Here is a 16,520-nt window from a genome sequence, read left to right as displayed (position 1 = left end):
TTTATGTTTCAATTTAACCACCATCCCCAAAATGCAGTCTTCACAACGAAACATTAAGACGTACAGTCGACTTTTCAAACCCAAAAACTGCAAGACGGAAGGAGGCAAATACACCAATAGCACTATTCGGATAGGTTCGTGATTTAGAAATTATACAACCCTATAAGCACTTTTACTACGGTAAATCCTGGGCCCGAACTACAGCCACATTTAAAACGCATTTTTATATTAGAAACCAGTGATATCCATTTAAAAAAATCAAAATTAAAATTGTTCAAGAAAATTATAAAAAATGGTGGTATCAATTTGCATGTTTTCGCTGAAGTCTGTTTTTTGCTAGCTTAGGGCACTTTTCGCAATTTTGAAAAAGAAATCGAAAGTAATATTGTCGTTAAAACTCAGATTGTTTGCGTTTTACGCGGAACTATGAAATGTGAAATTAATTGGCACAAAAATCTGTGTACTTTGGCGTAGAATTGAATCCTGCTCGGGCAACTTTATTTTAAAAAAATTAAAGGTCTCGATTGAAGTTAAAATTTTTCACTTAACCTGAGTGGCCTCAAAATTTTATGTTTAAATTAATTGAAATTTAAATGAAAATATGAATTAACTTCTGGGTTTTCAAATTGATATCACCGTAATAAACGCATTAAAAAGGATAGCCGGTTGCTGTGCGAGCAGCACATAACGTTCCGGCCATATTCTTAAAAACTACAAAGAATAAGTTATTTGAAATTAGTTAAAGACTAGATTTTAATAACTAAAGACTAGATTTTAGGCATTTTCAATTTTCATAGTGAAATAAGCATATTGGAAAACAGTTTCCTTCGAAAATGACTTGAAAAATAATTGAAATTTTGAAGTTTTCATCCGCAAGATTTGTTACAAATTAAGATTGAGACTTTTTTGATAAAATTAGTTCAATTTGAATAAGCTGGATCAACAGGCAAAGTTTTCCTTAGAGAGAATTTGCGTAGACTTCGAACCTGCGACCTAGAAATTATAAATCTCACAGCCTAACCTCTCAGCCACGGATGCTTAACAATCGGCAAACACTAGCCACAAATAAAGCACACAACAGATGTTATGAAATTTCTAATGCTACATACAGATCGTGATTATAGCAAAAGCGCACTTTTATTTGCAAGTTAGGTTGGCATTAAAATGTTCATGCTAATACACTACGCAAGCTCGCTAGTGTGAAACATAGCCACCTGACAGTTGGAAAAAAGAAATGAACGCAAGTAAACTGTAAAAAAACCGACTGGTTTTTCAAAACTTCAAAACTTTTAAGTTTCGAAGAAAAAAATAGATGGCCTTAAAGCTCTTTGACTTTGTAGAAAAATTTATCATGGACATTTTTTGGTTAATATTAACTCAATTTGAGAAAACTGGATCAATAGGCGAAACTTTTATTTCACTGGGAAATTTGATAATTAATTTGATTATACTAACTTCTAGGGAAAAGCGTGCGCCGAAAAAACGCAATTTTTTTGGTCGAAGTTTTCCAAAAAGTGCCGAATAACGTTTTTTGACCTGTTTTTCAAGACTTCGACTGCGACATAGTCTTCTAAGAGCTTCGGGAGAGCTCAGAAAATTAGATTGGTCGACCTAAAAAAAGTCGACGAAATTTTCGGAAATCTCCCCTCCTCGAGAAAATCCTAGATCCCCCCTGGAACTTTGTGTTCGAGTCGATTGATTTTCAGCCCATTTTGAAAATCTCAATGAAAAATGATTCAAATGCAGTGTCACATTTAAGCCCTATGGATCGTGATTCAGATTCTACAGAAAAAAAACAAAAAAAATCTGTGTGAAGATAATCTATTTTTTTCTATTTACTCCAATTATCGCTTAAAGAGTTCTTTTATTTTAAATTCAATTTTGCTCTAAATTTGACCCGGCTATCAAAACACAAAAGCCTCAATTCCATCCTTTATATCCGCTAAAAAGGGTTAAAAAAAGAATACCAAAAATTAAAGTTACGAAAAAAAAACATTTGAAAACATTGAAGAGATAAAAAATGCGTCATAAAAAATGGAAAAAACTTTTAACAAGATAAGCTATAATAGGTCACATTTTGACCTTTTTCAAATTTTTTTTAATTATAGGCACAGAAACATATCCGTACATATTTTTAAAAAAAAATTCAGAAAACAATAGGATTGCCTCAAAATAAGGTTACACAAAAAACACATAAAATTACGCAAAAGTTCAGTTAAGATTCCACAAAAAGGCAGGGGTGGCTCAAGGATTTTATCGAGGTAGTCCAATTGATTTTCTTTGCTCTTCCAAATTATTACTAAGACCCTATTTTGGACTAATTTTCTGCGCCGAAGCCGATTTTTTGAAAAACAGGCCAAAAACAAGTTTTTAAGCTTTTTCGAAAATTTTAGACCAAAAAGTTTAGATTTTCGGCGCGCTCTCCCCTTCAAAAGAATTAAATAGGCGTTTTTTTTAAATTAGGCCGGTCATTTAACAATGGATGTCTCAAAATTGTACCAAGGAGAGGCCCCCACCCCCTAAGTCTGCTACTGTAAATGAGTATTCATTAACAGAGAAAAGGACACCCCCGCGACTCTATTCAACGGATAAAACTCGAAAATGAAATTTAATTTTTCTCTAAATAGGTTTATCATAGTAAAAAAACTATCACAAAAACTTATCAAATTTTTTCATAGGAATTGTGGGGAAACAGAACTCCAGAAAATCACATTGTTAGCGGTCTTATTATTTATTCATTTAAAATTACACAAGAATTGCCCGTCTAAAGGCTCAAAGTATCTAAAAGCTCTGATGAGAAAATGTATCAAAGCATTGGACGCTGGTTAACAGTAATGTTGGAAACGCAAAATTCACCTTGAATGGCGCTACAAACCGCACAAAAGATAAATTCTTAACGCTAAAAAGCAGAATTTGAAAACGGCGAGAAACAAATAATTGAATAGAAATCATTTGCCGTATAAACAGTCAGTTATGTAAAACTTATCCAACAAAATTCAACGAAAACGAAACAAAAAACCCTATAAAAAACAAAGATAAACAAGAGTCCTCGTATCAGGGCGGAGCCTTGGATGTTCCGACAGCCTTTTAAGGTTTATGGAGCAGTAATAACATAAAAAAATTAAATGTAACAAAATAAAATGAACAACTTTTTCTTCTAAAATTTGAGATTTTTTGGAAAAATCATCCCCCCACACGCCTTATCAAGTACAAAGTGATAAATTTCTCCCCTAGTAACAATTCAATTATGCCAAATAAGCTTCTTTCGACCCGAAGAAAAAAAACCCACCCAGAGCACAAATATTCCGTTACTTTCGTTACGAAAGTCGGAAAAAAGCGACAGCTTGTGAAAAGGCGCATTGGCAAGAAGCGACCACTTTCTCCGCTGCGCTGACACTCGGCGCGAAAGGTATTTTGCGCGAATCAGTGTTTGTCGCTTAATCACATGTTCACGAATTGTCGCTTTTGCAATGCAATATATCTTTAAAAGGTTTTCGGATGATTCGAGGAAAATTAGGGCGGGTCTAGGATTTTCTCGAGGGGAGAACTCTCAAAAAAAATCAAAAATATTATCAACTTTTTTTAGATCGACCAAATTGATTTTCTGAGCTCTCCCAAATCCTTATAAAGACATTAGTTTGACCAAAGTTTCTGCACCGCAGGCAAATTTTTCAAAAAAACAGGCTAAAATGTGTTTTAGGCGCTTTTTGAAAACTTGGACCAAACAATCGCGCTTTTTCGGCGCGCGCTCCCCCCTCAAATTAAGTATATACTAGCGTTTAACGCACCTCCGGTGCTTCGAATTTTTTAGACAGCTCAGGAAAAACCGCATATATTGGAAAACAAATCTGCAAACTTTTAGTGTAATCTGACTGCACCCAATTACATGGTTGGTAATTTCTAACTTTTTAAATTTTTTAAAATCCCATTTTAAACGCGTCATCTCGAAAACTTAATGGGCCTCTGGAGAAATTTGGAGGCCAAATTTGCAACCACTGAGAGCCCCTGATAGCACCCTACTATACGGTTGGGAATTTCAAATTTCGTGATTTTTTTTTAAATTTAAATTTCCCGACAAAAATTGAAAAAATCACAAAAAACGTCTTATGTCGGAAACTAAAATGATTTGAGCATTCATAATTAGAGTTAAGATTTCAGACGCCTGGGTATACGCTGACAATAAGGTTGTGTCTTCATCAAGAGAAATTTTGAAAAAATCAAAAAAAAATCACATCTCGGAAACTAAAAGCATTTGAGCAGTCGCATTTGAGCAATCGCATGTGGCAAGATTTCTAACTCCTGAGAGTGCCCTGAGAGCACTCAACTACAAAGTTAGGAATTTCAAATTATGAAAAAAAAATATTTCAATTTTCTGAATTTTTTTAATGAAAAATCACAAAAAACGTCATATCTCGAAAACTGCAAAGATTTGAGCAGTCATATTTAGAGGCAAGATTCGCAATCCTTGATAGTACTCTGACAGAACCCAACTACAGGATTGGGAATTTCAGATTTTAAAAAAATAATAATAATTTAAATTTTTTGAAAATTTTTGAAAAAATCACAAAAAATGTCATATCTCGAAAACTACAAGGATTTGAGCAGTCATTATTGGAGGCAAGACTCGCAATCCTTGATATTTCTCTTACAGCCCCTTGATATTTCTGATAGTACTCTGACAGAACCCAACTACAGGATTGGGAATTTCAGATTTTAAAAAAATAATAATAATTAAAATTTTCTGAAAATTTTTGAAAAAAGCACAAAAAACGTCATATCTCAAAAACTACAAGAATTTGAACAATCATATTTGGAGGCAAGATTTGCAACACCTGAGAGTACCCTGACAGCACCCAACCACAGGGTTGGGAATTTCAAGTTTTGAAAAAATCACAAAAAACGTCCAAAAACTACAAAGATTTGAGCAGTCATATTTGGAGGCAAGACTCGCAATCCTTAATAGTACTGACAGTACCCAACTACAGGGTTGTGAACTTCAAGTTTTTTAAATCATTTTGTAAATTTGAGCTTTATTTCGTTAGCTAAAAAAATTTGGCCATTCAAAGTAGGTGAATACGGACAGCATACCAATATTGGGCTGCTTAATTTAAACTCGGTGAATAAAACACTAAAATCAAGTCGAAAATCAAAAAAAAAATCTTAACCATTGCAATATACGATATAGCTTAAACATGCAAAAATAATACGTTGAAAAAGCTTAAACATGGCGAGATAGTGAAGCCCGCATTTAAATATATAATAGATAGATTGGCGCCAAAGGCGCCTTTAGAAAAATTTTGGGGTCCGTCAGCCAAAAATGGATATCTCAAAATAGTTCAAAGGTAACAGTCCCCCCTTAAATCCGCCCCTGGGTGGGAACATTCAGTTTCATTTGCACGGCGACAAGCTAATTTTGTTTCGCTTGAGCAATTATTTGCTTATTGCAGAGCATCAAGGAAAAGAGCGGAACTTCAACTTCTTGGAAGTGTTCCAACCTGACTGCAGTCAGAGTCACATATTCAATACAGTCGCAGTGCCAATCATAGATCGATGTCTGGAAGGAGAAAATGGATCCATCATAGGTTAGGATAGAAGAATTACACACAAATTCGAACCACCAAGTAGTTTTCTTCAAAAGGAAAAATAATCAGAAGATAATGAAAAGAAGCTGACTTAACAATGAGCCATGTGGCCCTTAAGAAACTTTTTTGGCGATAATTTTCTTTTAATAAGATATGCAAACTGTGTCTTGTTTTAAAGGTAGGATGTTCGTAAAAAAGAGAAAAGGTAGAAAAATTCATAAATTGGACCACGCCCCGAGAAAAACATTGTTGTAAAGTTCTATATTATAGACTGGGTCGAAAGCTTCTTAAGATCAAGAAAACTAAACTGCGTTGACTTCTTTCGAGTGTCCCACTCAAGGACTGTTTCATCAAGTGACACTACGGTGTCAATTGAAACTTGAAATTCCCTGAAGCCAAATTGCGTTTTTTAATACTTTGAATCCTTGAAAGCAAAAATCAAATCACAAAAAAAAGAAAACAGTAGCGCAGAAACGAAACTGAGTTTTGCACTCCTTTCAATCTAAAAATGAATCACTATGATTGCAATCGATAGAAAAAAAAGAAAAACAATTGAACGAAACATCGTTTTTATTAACAGAAACTATATTTTAAAAAATTGCCTCAAAAACCCAAAAAAAAACAGAAGCCAAGTTCCCTGCTTCATGGAAAATTTGGAAGGAAGTTTCGAATTGCTAGAAAGAAGCGAAATTTTCAAAAGAATACTTCTAAGGAATTAAGCCGACAAAAACAAGCGGACAGATAACAACCTAAACTAGCCCAAATTTTCCAATTTGCAAAGAAACAGGTCTCGACTGCAATCGAAACCCCGTGGCTCTGTCGTCTCAAGCGTGGATACTACAATTACAAAAACTGAAACTCAATACGGACGAAGCTGAGCTTCGCACCACTTCGATACAAAATAAAATGTTAAAAATCAAAAGATAATATTTTCGATTTTGGTTTGAGACATTAAATGAATTTTATTGAAAAAAGCGGAAGCAATCACCTGGTACATATGATAAATTTGAAATATATGAAATTCGTTAATTTATTTCTCATAAACAATAGATGGAAACAAAAAGAAAGAAATGGAAACGAAAAGATGGAGATCCAAAAACTTCTTAACTTACTCAAAAACTTTGCTTAAAATCATGCAACCAGACAACCGGCCGGAAAAATTGGGGATAAGAAAAGAACCTATCCGTTATTTGCTATAAAGTAAGATCAAGACGGAAAACTTAAAAAATGAATTCTAAAGTTTAAAACAATTGCCGCAAAAAACTTGCAGAAAATACGAAAAAAATTTTCCTAACATTTCAGCCAAAAAGAACAAACTTTCTAATCTCGCGCGATATGCGCAATATTTATCGGTAGACAAATCAGTCAAATTAAAATTAAAAAAGAAATTTGGTATCACCAAGATATTTTTCGAAAAAAAATTCGACATATGAAAGCAATACGCTATGCCATCAACTTGAATCGATTTAAAGTGATACTACAAGGTGATCGACTTGAAGTGACACTGAACCAAAACGACACTAAGCCAATTAATGCAATTAAATCTACGCAATTTCAGAAGAAAAATAAATCAGAAACCTTGCTTCCGAAAAAAAACTGAAAAAATAATAAAGAAAAATTTAGCAGAAAGTTTCAAAATTCCGGGAAAACATGAACAACATTTGACTTGACAGGTAATAAAAAAAGTTTTCAAAAGTTGGAGATTCTGCGAACAAAGTTCTTTACGGGAAAGAGTCTAGTATCTTGATTGCAATACCTTTGCTTACCGTAAGGTTAAAAAAAGTCCAGCTATGGTCTAAATGTTTTACCTCTGCGCCAGATGTTTAATTACCAAGCGGTAACAAAGCCAAAAACCGTTCATGTCGAAAAAGCTCAAATTCAAACTCGGTTAAAATTTAACAATGAAATTTTAACAATTCGAAGGGGTAAAATGACAACAGGCAAAAACAAATAAATCTCGATAAAGCCAAATAATTAAAATGCTATCATCATCAAAATATGTCTGTTGCAAACGAAAGGCCAGTAGATGAATGAGTTCAGGAGATAAGTCCAGTGAACTAGTACCCAATTGCAAAACCTTTGCTTATCGCAAGGGTAAAAAACTTTACCCTTGCGATAATCCTGTTGACAAAGAATCCTGTTGACAAAGTTGTCAGTGGTAAAAAAAAAAGCCTCGCACCCGATTGCAATACCCTTGTATCACAAATTTAAACAGGATTCTTTTCATGCCAAAATTCTGAGACAGATAATTGACTTATTACTGTTCTTTTAAATTTCATTAAAAATCTAGCAAGATAGAGTTTTAGCTTACGGCTACACAGGCACGGGGAAAACACACACAATAGAAGGCAGTTGGGACAACAAACAGTCCTTCACAGAAGGAGCTGGTCTCGGTTAGTTTAAGAAACATTACATCAATTTTCCATGTCCAATTAGGAAAAACGCCTTACTTTTTCAATATTTTTATGCTTTTAACCAAAATAGTTCCTATTTCTTCTTTCGAAGTAGTTGAAAATATCAATTCCGAAGGCATTTAGGGATCATTCCAAAAAAATTACCGCGTCTCAAAGGCGATGATATGGTAAAAACAATTAAGAGGGTATTGATGAGATTGATCCCAACTGTTCTAGATTTCATTACATGCTTTAGCTCGGAGATGCATTTCAACCCTTTTTCAAAGACTGGCAGGCTCTTCTGGCGTTGAGATTAGACTATCATTCGTAGAAATCTGGATGGAGCAGATCTTTGACACGATGCTACTTAACACTAAGAACAAAGACAAGAGCAACTTCCAGAGAGTCAATGTTGAAAGGCTGGATTCGACACTCAATAAACCTATTTGTCAATCTGAGGCAAGTTATTCCTGGACAATGTGAATTGATCTTCACCATTACAAGAAAAAACAAGAAATTAAGGAAAATTCTGGGTTACATAGCAAAAAATAGCCAGGCCATAAAGTCGACACGTAGTAAGCCAATCAGAATCGAGATAAAAAAAAACAAACGTACAAAGTCAAAAATATATATATTTTTTGCTCCGACCATTTGAGAAAGGTGGAGAACTTTTGCATCCGGGTGTTTTTTAGTTTTCTTTTTTTACTTTTTTTGCTTTCCACGCAAAACTAGGTACCAATAGTCATCGCACTGGGCTGAGTCATATATCATATTAAAGCCCTTTCAGTCGTGATTCGCCTGACATTATTTAAAATATTTGATTTGAAATTTCTGATTTTTGTTTTGATTTCAATCTAATAAGGTGAGCGTCCAGGCCTACAGTAGCTTCTTTATGCTTAATTTATGCCGTAAAAAATTAATTAACTTTTTGAAGTTTTTAGCGCCATTTTTGATTTATTTGCATTTTTGTTTGTTTTTCTAATCATTTTTCTACGAAAATTGTTTTCCAATTGGCTTATTTTGCTATGACTGTCGAATGGGTCTAATTTCAATTTTTTTAAGACTACGGTCGGAACCGGCTATCCTTGTTATTCATGCGTACAGTTGTTTTCTTTTCTCGATTCTGCTTGACTTATGACGTGTCTTTTTTGACTTGTCTGTTTTTTTTACCGCATTCCAAAATTCTTATCTTCTTCATTGAGTTACTTATTGATTAAGCTTCAATAAACGTAATGAAGCCACTAAAATAGGTCATGCTTATTTTTTTCAAGAAAATTTATTCTCGCCGAATTCGATCTGTTGCAGTTTTGAATTCTTTTTAAGTTCAATTCAATTCGTTTGCTAAAAGGAATGTAAATTGCGCTCCCCAATTTCGAAAATGCAAATCAAACACAAAAACGGGAATGACTTTTAGGTTCGAAGAAAGATTTTAATTTTTAGATTTCCCGTCGGAAAAAAACTTTAACCAGTTTTCTCAACTTGGGTTATTTCATCAAAAAAAAATTATCAAACTTAAAATGTTCAAAGAAGGCCATAATTTTTTTAGAAGTACGAAAGATGAAGTTTTCTCAAAAAAAACAAGGGACTAATTTTGACTGTTTCCTTGCGTTCATTGTCACTGTCTGTTGGCTATTTTCAGTTACTAATAATCGAGTGGTGGAAAAATCTGTAAAGTTCAAGTTTTTTCTTGCTGAACAATTGTTTTCAGGAGAATGCGCATGTTCTGTATACCACCGCCTGTCTCAATCGGACAGTTAAATCGACCTCACATAACATGAGGTCATCTCGATCTCATGGAATTTTCACAATTTACATCAAAAGAAGGACAACCTCAACGCCGGATTCTACTGGGTAAATTCTCACAATCATTTCTCATTTAGGTCACCGCAACACTAAAAACAATTCAATTCAAAGAATACTAGAAACTATAACCGAATTGGAAAATTCAATGAGTCTTATTTGCGCTAACAGGTTGAGTGTGGAATCAAAACTGAACTTGGTCGACTTGGCAGGAGCCGAGCGATTGGGTGACTCAGAAGGCGTAACTGCAGAGGAGGCAAAGAAAATCAACATGTCATTAATTGCACTCGGTAAATTTAGAAACTAAAGAATTTATAATGTCGAAAAATCGAAACGAAAAACTTGTTCTCTTTAGGCAAAGTAATCGATGATTTATCAGAGAGAAAATCCTTTATCAACTACAGGGACTCAAAACTTACTCAGATGCTACGGGATTCACTCGGAGGTTTGAATACATACTATTTTTATAAAACGTCACTTTAAGCGGACAATTTCTGTGACCTCTTTTTAGGCAATAGTAATACTGCGCTGATTGCAACCATGAACACAGATATTTCTCGGAAAGACGCTGCGCTACGAACATGCGAGTTCGCAGCGAGAGTTTCAGGGATAAAGCTCACTGTGACTAAAAATTACGAAACCAATTTATCTAAGGTATATACGTTTCTAACTAGCCATAAAACACATCGTAATATATGTTTTATTGATGTTACCATGCTTCTTGATTTGAAATTTTTAGTCCGCAATTGAAGACATGCAGATTCAATTAGCAAAGCTGAAAGCAGAAAATGAGCGACTGAAAAGAGAAGTTAACGATCTGAGAAGCAACAAGTATCCGTCTGAAATGCCTCAGAAAGTTGAATCAGTGCAAGTTGAGCCAACGCTAGAAGCTCCAGTAGAAAAACTAATAGCGAAACCAGTCACTAAAAAGAAACAACCTGTGATAACTTCACAACCAGTGCCCGCCAAATCAGAAAAGCCTGCTACAGTTGCAAAAAAAGACGATTCGATACCCCCACCACCGCCTCCCCCTGAAGATGAACCTCCTTTCGAGGAGGAATTCTACAGAGTAGGTACATCTAGTCACGGGATCTTAGATCGAATCGACAGCAATAAAGCTCTACTTTATGAGGCAACAAGATCATCCGGTAAAAAGGTTGCGAAGATTTCTATTCTCGAAGGTAAGCATTGCATTCAATTACCAAAAAGATGTGGTCGGAAAGCAGAAGACCGAATTCCGTATACATTGCTTCCTTGTAATTTCATCTTAAAAAATTTTGCTTTGTTTTGAAGATTGTTGAGCAATCGGAAATTTTGCAATTTGAAGGTAGAATGATGTTTCAGGCCACATCGATATTTCCAATCCCTGCAGCTAGATACAAAAAATATTCAATGCGTAAAAACTGTTTCAGAGCTCATTGGCGAAACCCAAGACTATATTGAAAGTATTTCATGGCAGATTGATATCCTGTATCGACAAATCTGGGATGCCGAAAGACAATTACATTCACTCTACCAGACCAAGTCCAAACTTAAGCGAGATGATTCCGATGAAATAATTATTTCTGCATTGCAAGACCGCGAGAGAAGTATTTTAAACGGTCAAGGAGACTGCGCTTTGATGTAAACTTATAGTAATTCTTTGTGTAATGATTTGACTTGCGAAAGCATAAAAACATATTGATGTACAATTTCTTTATTGCTGATGGGCCCAAAGGGCCATTAATCGCCCAACCAGCTAAATTCACTCCTTGACTCATTGCTTGAATTTGTCTATTTACTTTTGTTTGTTCGTGTCCGATGAAAACTCTTTTTTCAATTATCTCAACCTCTCAAAAATTCTACTCAATTTTGAGGAAAAAGTACAGCTGGACAAAACAATTGCAAAAAATGAACTATTTTGACCAAATGACAAAAGCAAACATTTCTCAAAAGTAGATCAAAAACTTCGTTTTTCACCAATAAATTAAACAAATAAGACATTGAACGTAACAGTATAATCAAAGAGGAATTAACAAGTAACTTACAAACGCCTTCGCAACAACGTGAATCGTATTAACACTGAACTGATCTAAAGGACTGTAAGAGTCGTTCACTTAAACCACATATGAGGTCACGAATGAGAGGCTCTATAGTCATTGTCTAAAGAGCCACAGACACTATCTCTCGGGCTCTTACACCTAAATTTATCGAGTCTAGGACAACAGGTCGACGGGACTTCATACCGAGATTTAAACTTCACAAGCACCTTAAAACGCTAAATTTTCATCTGTAAAATGTATCTTCTCAAAATCTTAGGCAAGTTCAGTTCATATTAAGTTCAAAATTATTTTCTTCTAAATTATATATATTCGCTTGAAGTCTAGTCGGTTTGATGTCGGGCACCAATTCTGTAGGAGCCAAATCGCGTTTCGCTTAGACAACGAACTTTAGAATTGTTGAAGCTTAAAGACCACTACCAAAATGCTACCCCCATTCTGGATAGAAAAAAGAACACCCCATTGGCCAGATCTCTAGACACCTTAAACAAGCAAATGTCAATAAAAACAGGGTTGAGAACTTTCTTAGTTTTTCCTAGAAAGTATGTACTTGATCCGTTTCTGAATTCTGATGGATCAACCGAAAATTCACCAAATCTCAGCATGATCGGACAGAATAGGCTCAAGTAAATAGATTCAGTAAATCTAGGAAAAATGGTAATTGTATAATTAATACCAGCAATGTAAATAATCTAGGTGTAAATACACTGACGAAGCTGGAGAAAATTGTCAATTTGAAACAATAATCGATATTTCGTCAGGCCGCATGCTGTTGTATTTGGGTTCGATTAATCCAGTCAATTATAAAATAACGTCATAGCTGAGTTCAAACTGAGGAACACGCTATTGAAGATAGTCTCTGCAGATAAGCAGACTATCGCTCTATAGTATGACTTTACCAACGATACAATTAGTCACTTCATCGGAAAAGTTGTTTTCAGAGTTCAGTCCAAAGAACGGACGTGCGAAAAATCAATTTTCCTAGATTCCGGTCACGAGAGGAACATTCTAAAAAACGACAGTTAACCGAAGGTAGGAATGAAAAGGCACAAAGACCATGCCTGCAACCAATCAATAAAAGACGCTACCTGATTTCGGCAATGTAGCATTCGCCCGGAAGTAGATACCGACGGAAAATAAAGCTAGGTCCAAAAACGACTGGCTGGCGTATAAACACAGCTTCACATGCTTTAAACCATCTCTACCAAAGCCAGTTCAATGTGTGGTCCAATAAAATCGGGCCGAAAATATCGTTACTATTAAGGCTATCGGCCAGATCGCGCAAATTAACTTAGTTACATGCAAAAATAGTGAGCTCATGGCTGGGTCTCATGTGCCAGTCGGTCATATTTGGAAGTTTGACCTTGAGAAAAACGTTAAGTCTTGATTTTGTGATGAAGTGCAATTTTTCAAAAATTCGAATTGAGCATGTCATGCTCAAGTTTCTCGCGACAACTGAAACTATCAGAAAAATAAGATAAGAAGATTCGAACTACAATTGCTGGAAAGTAGTCAAAAATAGCAGCGGGAAATTGCTATTCGCAATTTCTAATAAATAAATAATTCGAACGAAAGTAGAGCTGTCCTATTCTTGGCATGAGACAGAAAGTAATAGCGAGTGGAGGGTCAGTAAACTCGAGTGGACCAGAGTGAACCTTCGGTGGAAAGGTGGACAACCGAAGTTGCCCAATGGTCCGGACCCAAAAATTATTTCTTGAGCTTAAACTTATTCATTACAACCTTCTCGAGTTAAACTCAATTTTCAATCAATTCTAGAGTTGCTTTTCAGTTTAGTTACTCAATTCTAGAGGTCGTTTCGGTATGTGAGTACCTAATTTAATTTTCTTCAGTGTGTTTTATCATGTTATGTTAAGTTAGGGAGAGATTTTAGGTTGATCCATCTGAAATGCTGAAATAGATCAAAGGTCCACTGTCTAATGAAAAGTAACTTTGCATAAAGTTCCGACCCTGTTTTTAACGGCGTTCGCGTATTTCAGGTATTTTGAGACCTGAGTATGAGGGCGTCTTTATTTTCTGGAGTGTGGGGGGGGGGGGGGGTTTCGTAGTGGCCTCTAAGCTGTAACCATGCTCCGACCGCTTGAGGTAGAAAAATGCAAGAGATAGTGTCCCTGACTCTTGTGCCAATGGTTAAAGGGCCTATTTTTCTTTAACCTCATATATGACTTAAGTAGGCGACTGTTACATCAGTATACCAAGACCAAAAGGTCACTCCTAGTAACAGGGCTACAACTTGTTATCATAATTCTATTGTTTTTAATCAGTAGATAAAATACATCACATACATCGGAGATGGATCAACCCTTTCCCTCAACTCCTAGCTTCTCTCATCCGGAAATAGAATTAGATGTTAATTAAATTGAGTTCAAGAAGATAAAAATTGTTCGAAAACCAGATTCAGTCTCTTCCCATGACCCTTCCGGATTATCGGATCCGGTCAAAGAAGAAGTGTAACTTCAAGTCTTCTAAAAAGACAATAATACAATTATAAAAACATGAAAAGTATCAAAAGACTTAAAAGAAAATATATGTACAAAACAAAAAAGTAATTCTTCAAGTACGAGAAAAGAAGCTGTCACATTTCGACCCAGAGACGTCTGGGTGGGCCCAAATGGTATAAATGCGACAAATCGACCCAGAGGCGTCGGGTTGGTCCCAAATTGATCCGGATAGAATTAATATGACAGAAATGCGATAAATCGGCCCAGAGGCGTCGAGTTGGTCCCACATTTATCCGGATAGAGAGAATTTGATAGAATTGCGACAAATCGACCCAGAGGCGTCGCGTTGGTCCCAAATTGATACTGATAGAGAGAATATGTTAGAAATGTGACAAATCGACCCAGAGGGGTCGGGTTGGTCCCAAATTGATCCTGATAGAAAGAATATGTTAGAAATGCGACAAATCGACCCAGAGGCGTCGGTTGGATTCCAAATTGATCCGGATAGACTGAATATGGTAGAAATGCGACAAATCGCCCCAGAGGTGACGGGTTGGTCACAAATTGATCCGGATAGAGTGAATATGGAAGAAATGCGACAGATCGACCCAGAGGCGTCGGGTTGGTTCCAAATTGATCCGGAAAAAGTGAATATGGTAGAAAAGCATAAAATCGACCCAGAGTCGTCGGGTTAGTCTTAAATTTATCCGGATAGAGTGAATATGGTAGAAAAAAAACAGATCGACCCAGAGATGTCGGGCTGGTTCAAATTGATCAGGATAGAGTGAATATGATAGAAATGCGATAAATCCACAAGAGGCATCGGGTCGGTCCCAAAATGATCCGGACAGTGTGAATATGATAAAAATGCGACAAATCAGCTCAGAGGCGTCGGGTTGGTCCCAAATTGATCCGGATAGAAATAATATGGTACAAATGCGACAAATCGAACCAGAGACGTCGGGTTGGTCTCAAAATGGTCTGGATAGAATTAATATTGTAGACATACAACAGATCGACCCAGAGGCGTCGGGTTGGTTCCAAATTGATCCGGATAGAGTGAACACGATAGAAATGGATAAATCGACCCATAGGTTTTGGGTTCATCATATCCATTGTCGAAGAGCGGTCTTGTTACAGTCTAAGAAGGGTAGTTGAATCCTCCCAATACCCTATCGAATTCTCGGGAACTGCTCCGTAACAATTTTAGCTGAACAATCATTACAATTTGGATAGTATCAATTGTAATTTCAATCTTCTTCACGTCTATTCTTCACTGTCGAGAACCGTTGTTGTTTTTTGTAAGCAAAAATTGTTGTTCTGATACTCGCTTTTTTTCATAAACTGCAAAACAAGGTCGTGACGTGTCTTTAATTTCGAACCAGTTTTTAAAAATTACTTCGTCATTGCAAATTGACCCTACCTAGCTCGTGTGATTGATTAGAAAACACCGTTATTCCTTTCAAACAGACAATCTTCCCACTCAAATGTCACCACAAAATTTCGTTATTGCCATGCATTTCGGTCGCCACTCTGGTCGAATGTCACACAAGCCCCGGACAGCCCGCTCAATGTCCTCATTGAACCTTGTGAAATTCATTAAAATGGTACAGTGTCACAAAAAAAAACGCATGAAAAAAAACCTTTATCTGCATCATATCGACTCACTGCAAGCTACTATTGGCATCATACTACATCGCTATAGCCTTCTAACATTTTTAATCAATCTGCTCCCTGAGGGTATGACTTAAGATAAAATAACTTTTCTGACTTTCAGTGCCATTATCTCGATTTAAAATTTCTTCTCCTAGGTTAAAAAAGGTGTTTTGACGAAGGACAATCCTGCCTCACAACTAACTAAAATTATCCTACTTACTCTCTTCGGAAATTTAGTTGTTATTGGTCCTGATTATTAAAATTAAGCAACTCGGCGATTAGAAGGAAAGAAACAATGAATTACCCTCTTCAAGAGATAACTCAAGTCTTTCATGTCACCACAAAGTGAAAAGTCATCTTAAATCAATTTAAAAATTCATGCAGGCTGGAATGTTTTAATATACTGTCCACTCAAGTCTCCCTAAAAAAAGCAAGTGTCTCTAATAATACTAACTAAAAGCACAATGCAAATTTATAAATGCATCAAATTTTAAACTCAAAAACAACTGAAATAACTCTTTCATTCAGTTTCAATTTCAAAATCAGATGCTTGGTTTCTCATATGAATTTTTCTCGCACAAAAACAATTCT

The 16,520-nt window shown here is 35.8% G+C and overlaps 2 protein-coding genes across 5 annotated transcripts in view; both read left to right on the top strand.

Moving 5' to 3' along the window:
- Positions 1–16,520, top strand: part of LOC134842648 (multiple epidermal growth factor-like domains protein 10) — a 185,935-nt gene that overhangs the window by 132,371 nt on the left and 37,044 nt on the right. The window lies entirely within an intron of this gene.
- Positions 20–11,537, top strand: LOC134841232 (uncharacterized). The gene is made up of 10 exons (XM_063857081.1): positions 20–134; positions 5,448–5,582; positions 7,889–7,975; positions 8,232–8,434; positions 9,684–9,826; positions 9,947–10,065; positions 10,131–10,220; positions 10,287–10,429; positions 10,515–10,956; positions 11,188–11,537. Exons 1-10 carry the CDS (start codon positions 32–34, stop codon positions 11,400–11,402), a joined length of 1,680 nt encoding a protein of 559 aa, XP_063713151.1. The 5' UTR covers positions 20–31; the 3' UTR covers positions 11,403–11,537.

This window comes from Symsagittifera roscoffensis, chromosome 3, assembly GCF_963678635.1.
Source record: "Symsagittifera roscoffensis chromosome 3, txSymRosc1.1, whole genome shotgun sequence".
Classification (NCBI taxonomy): Eukaryota; Metazoa; Xenacoelomorpha; order Acoela; family Convolutidae; genus Symsagittifera; species Symsagittifera roscoffensis.
The sequence above is the reverse complement of the archived record's forward strand: the minus strand, read 5'-3'. Positions and strand labels throughout refer to the sequence as shown.

Coding starts and splice junctions, on each gene's coding strand:
- LOC134841232 (XM_063857081.1), top strand. CDS start 32: ATGCAGTCTTCACAACGAAACATTAAGACGTACAGTCGACTTTTCAAA. Junction 135..5,447: donor CAATAGCACTATTCGGATAG/GTTCGTGATTTA, acceptor TGCTTATTGCAG/AGCATCAAGGAAAAGAGCGG. Junction 10,957..11,187: donor GAAGATTTCTATTCTCGAAG/GTAAGCATTGCA, acceptor AAACTGTTTCAG/AGCTCATTGGCGAAACCCAA.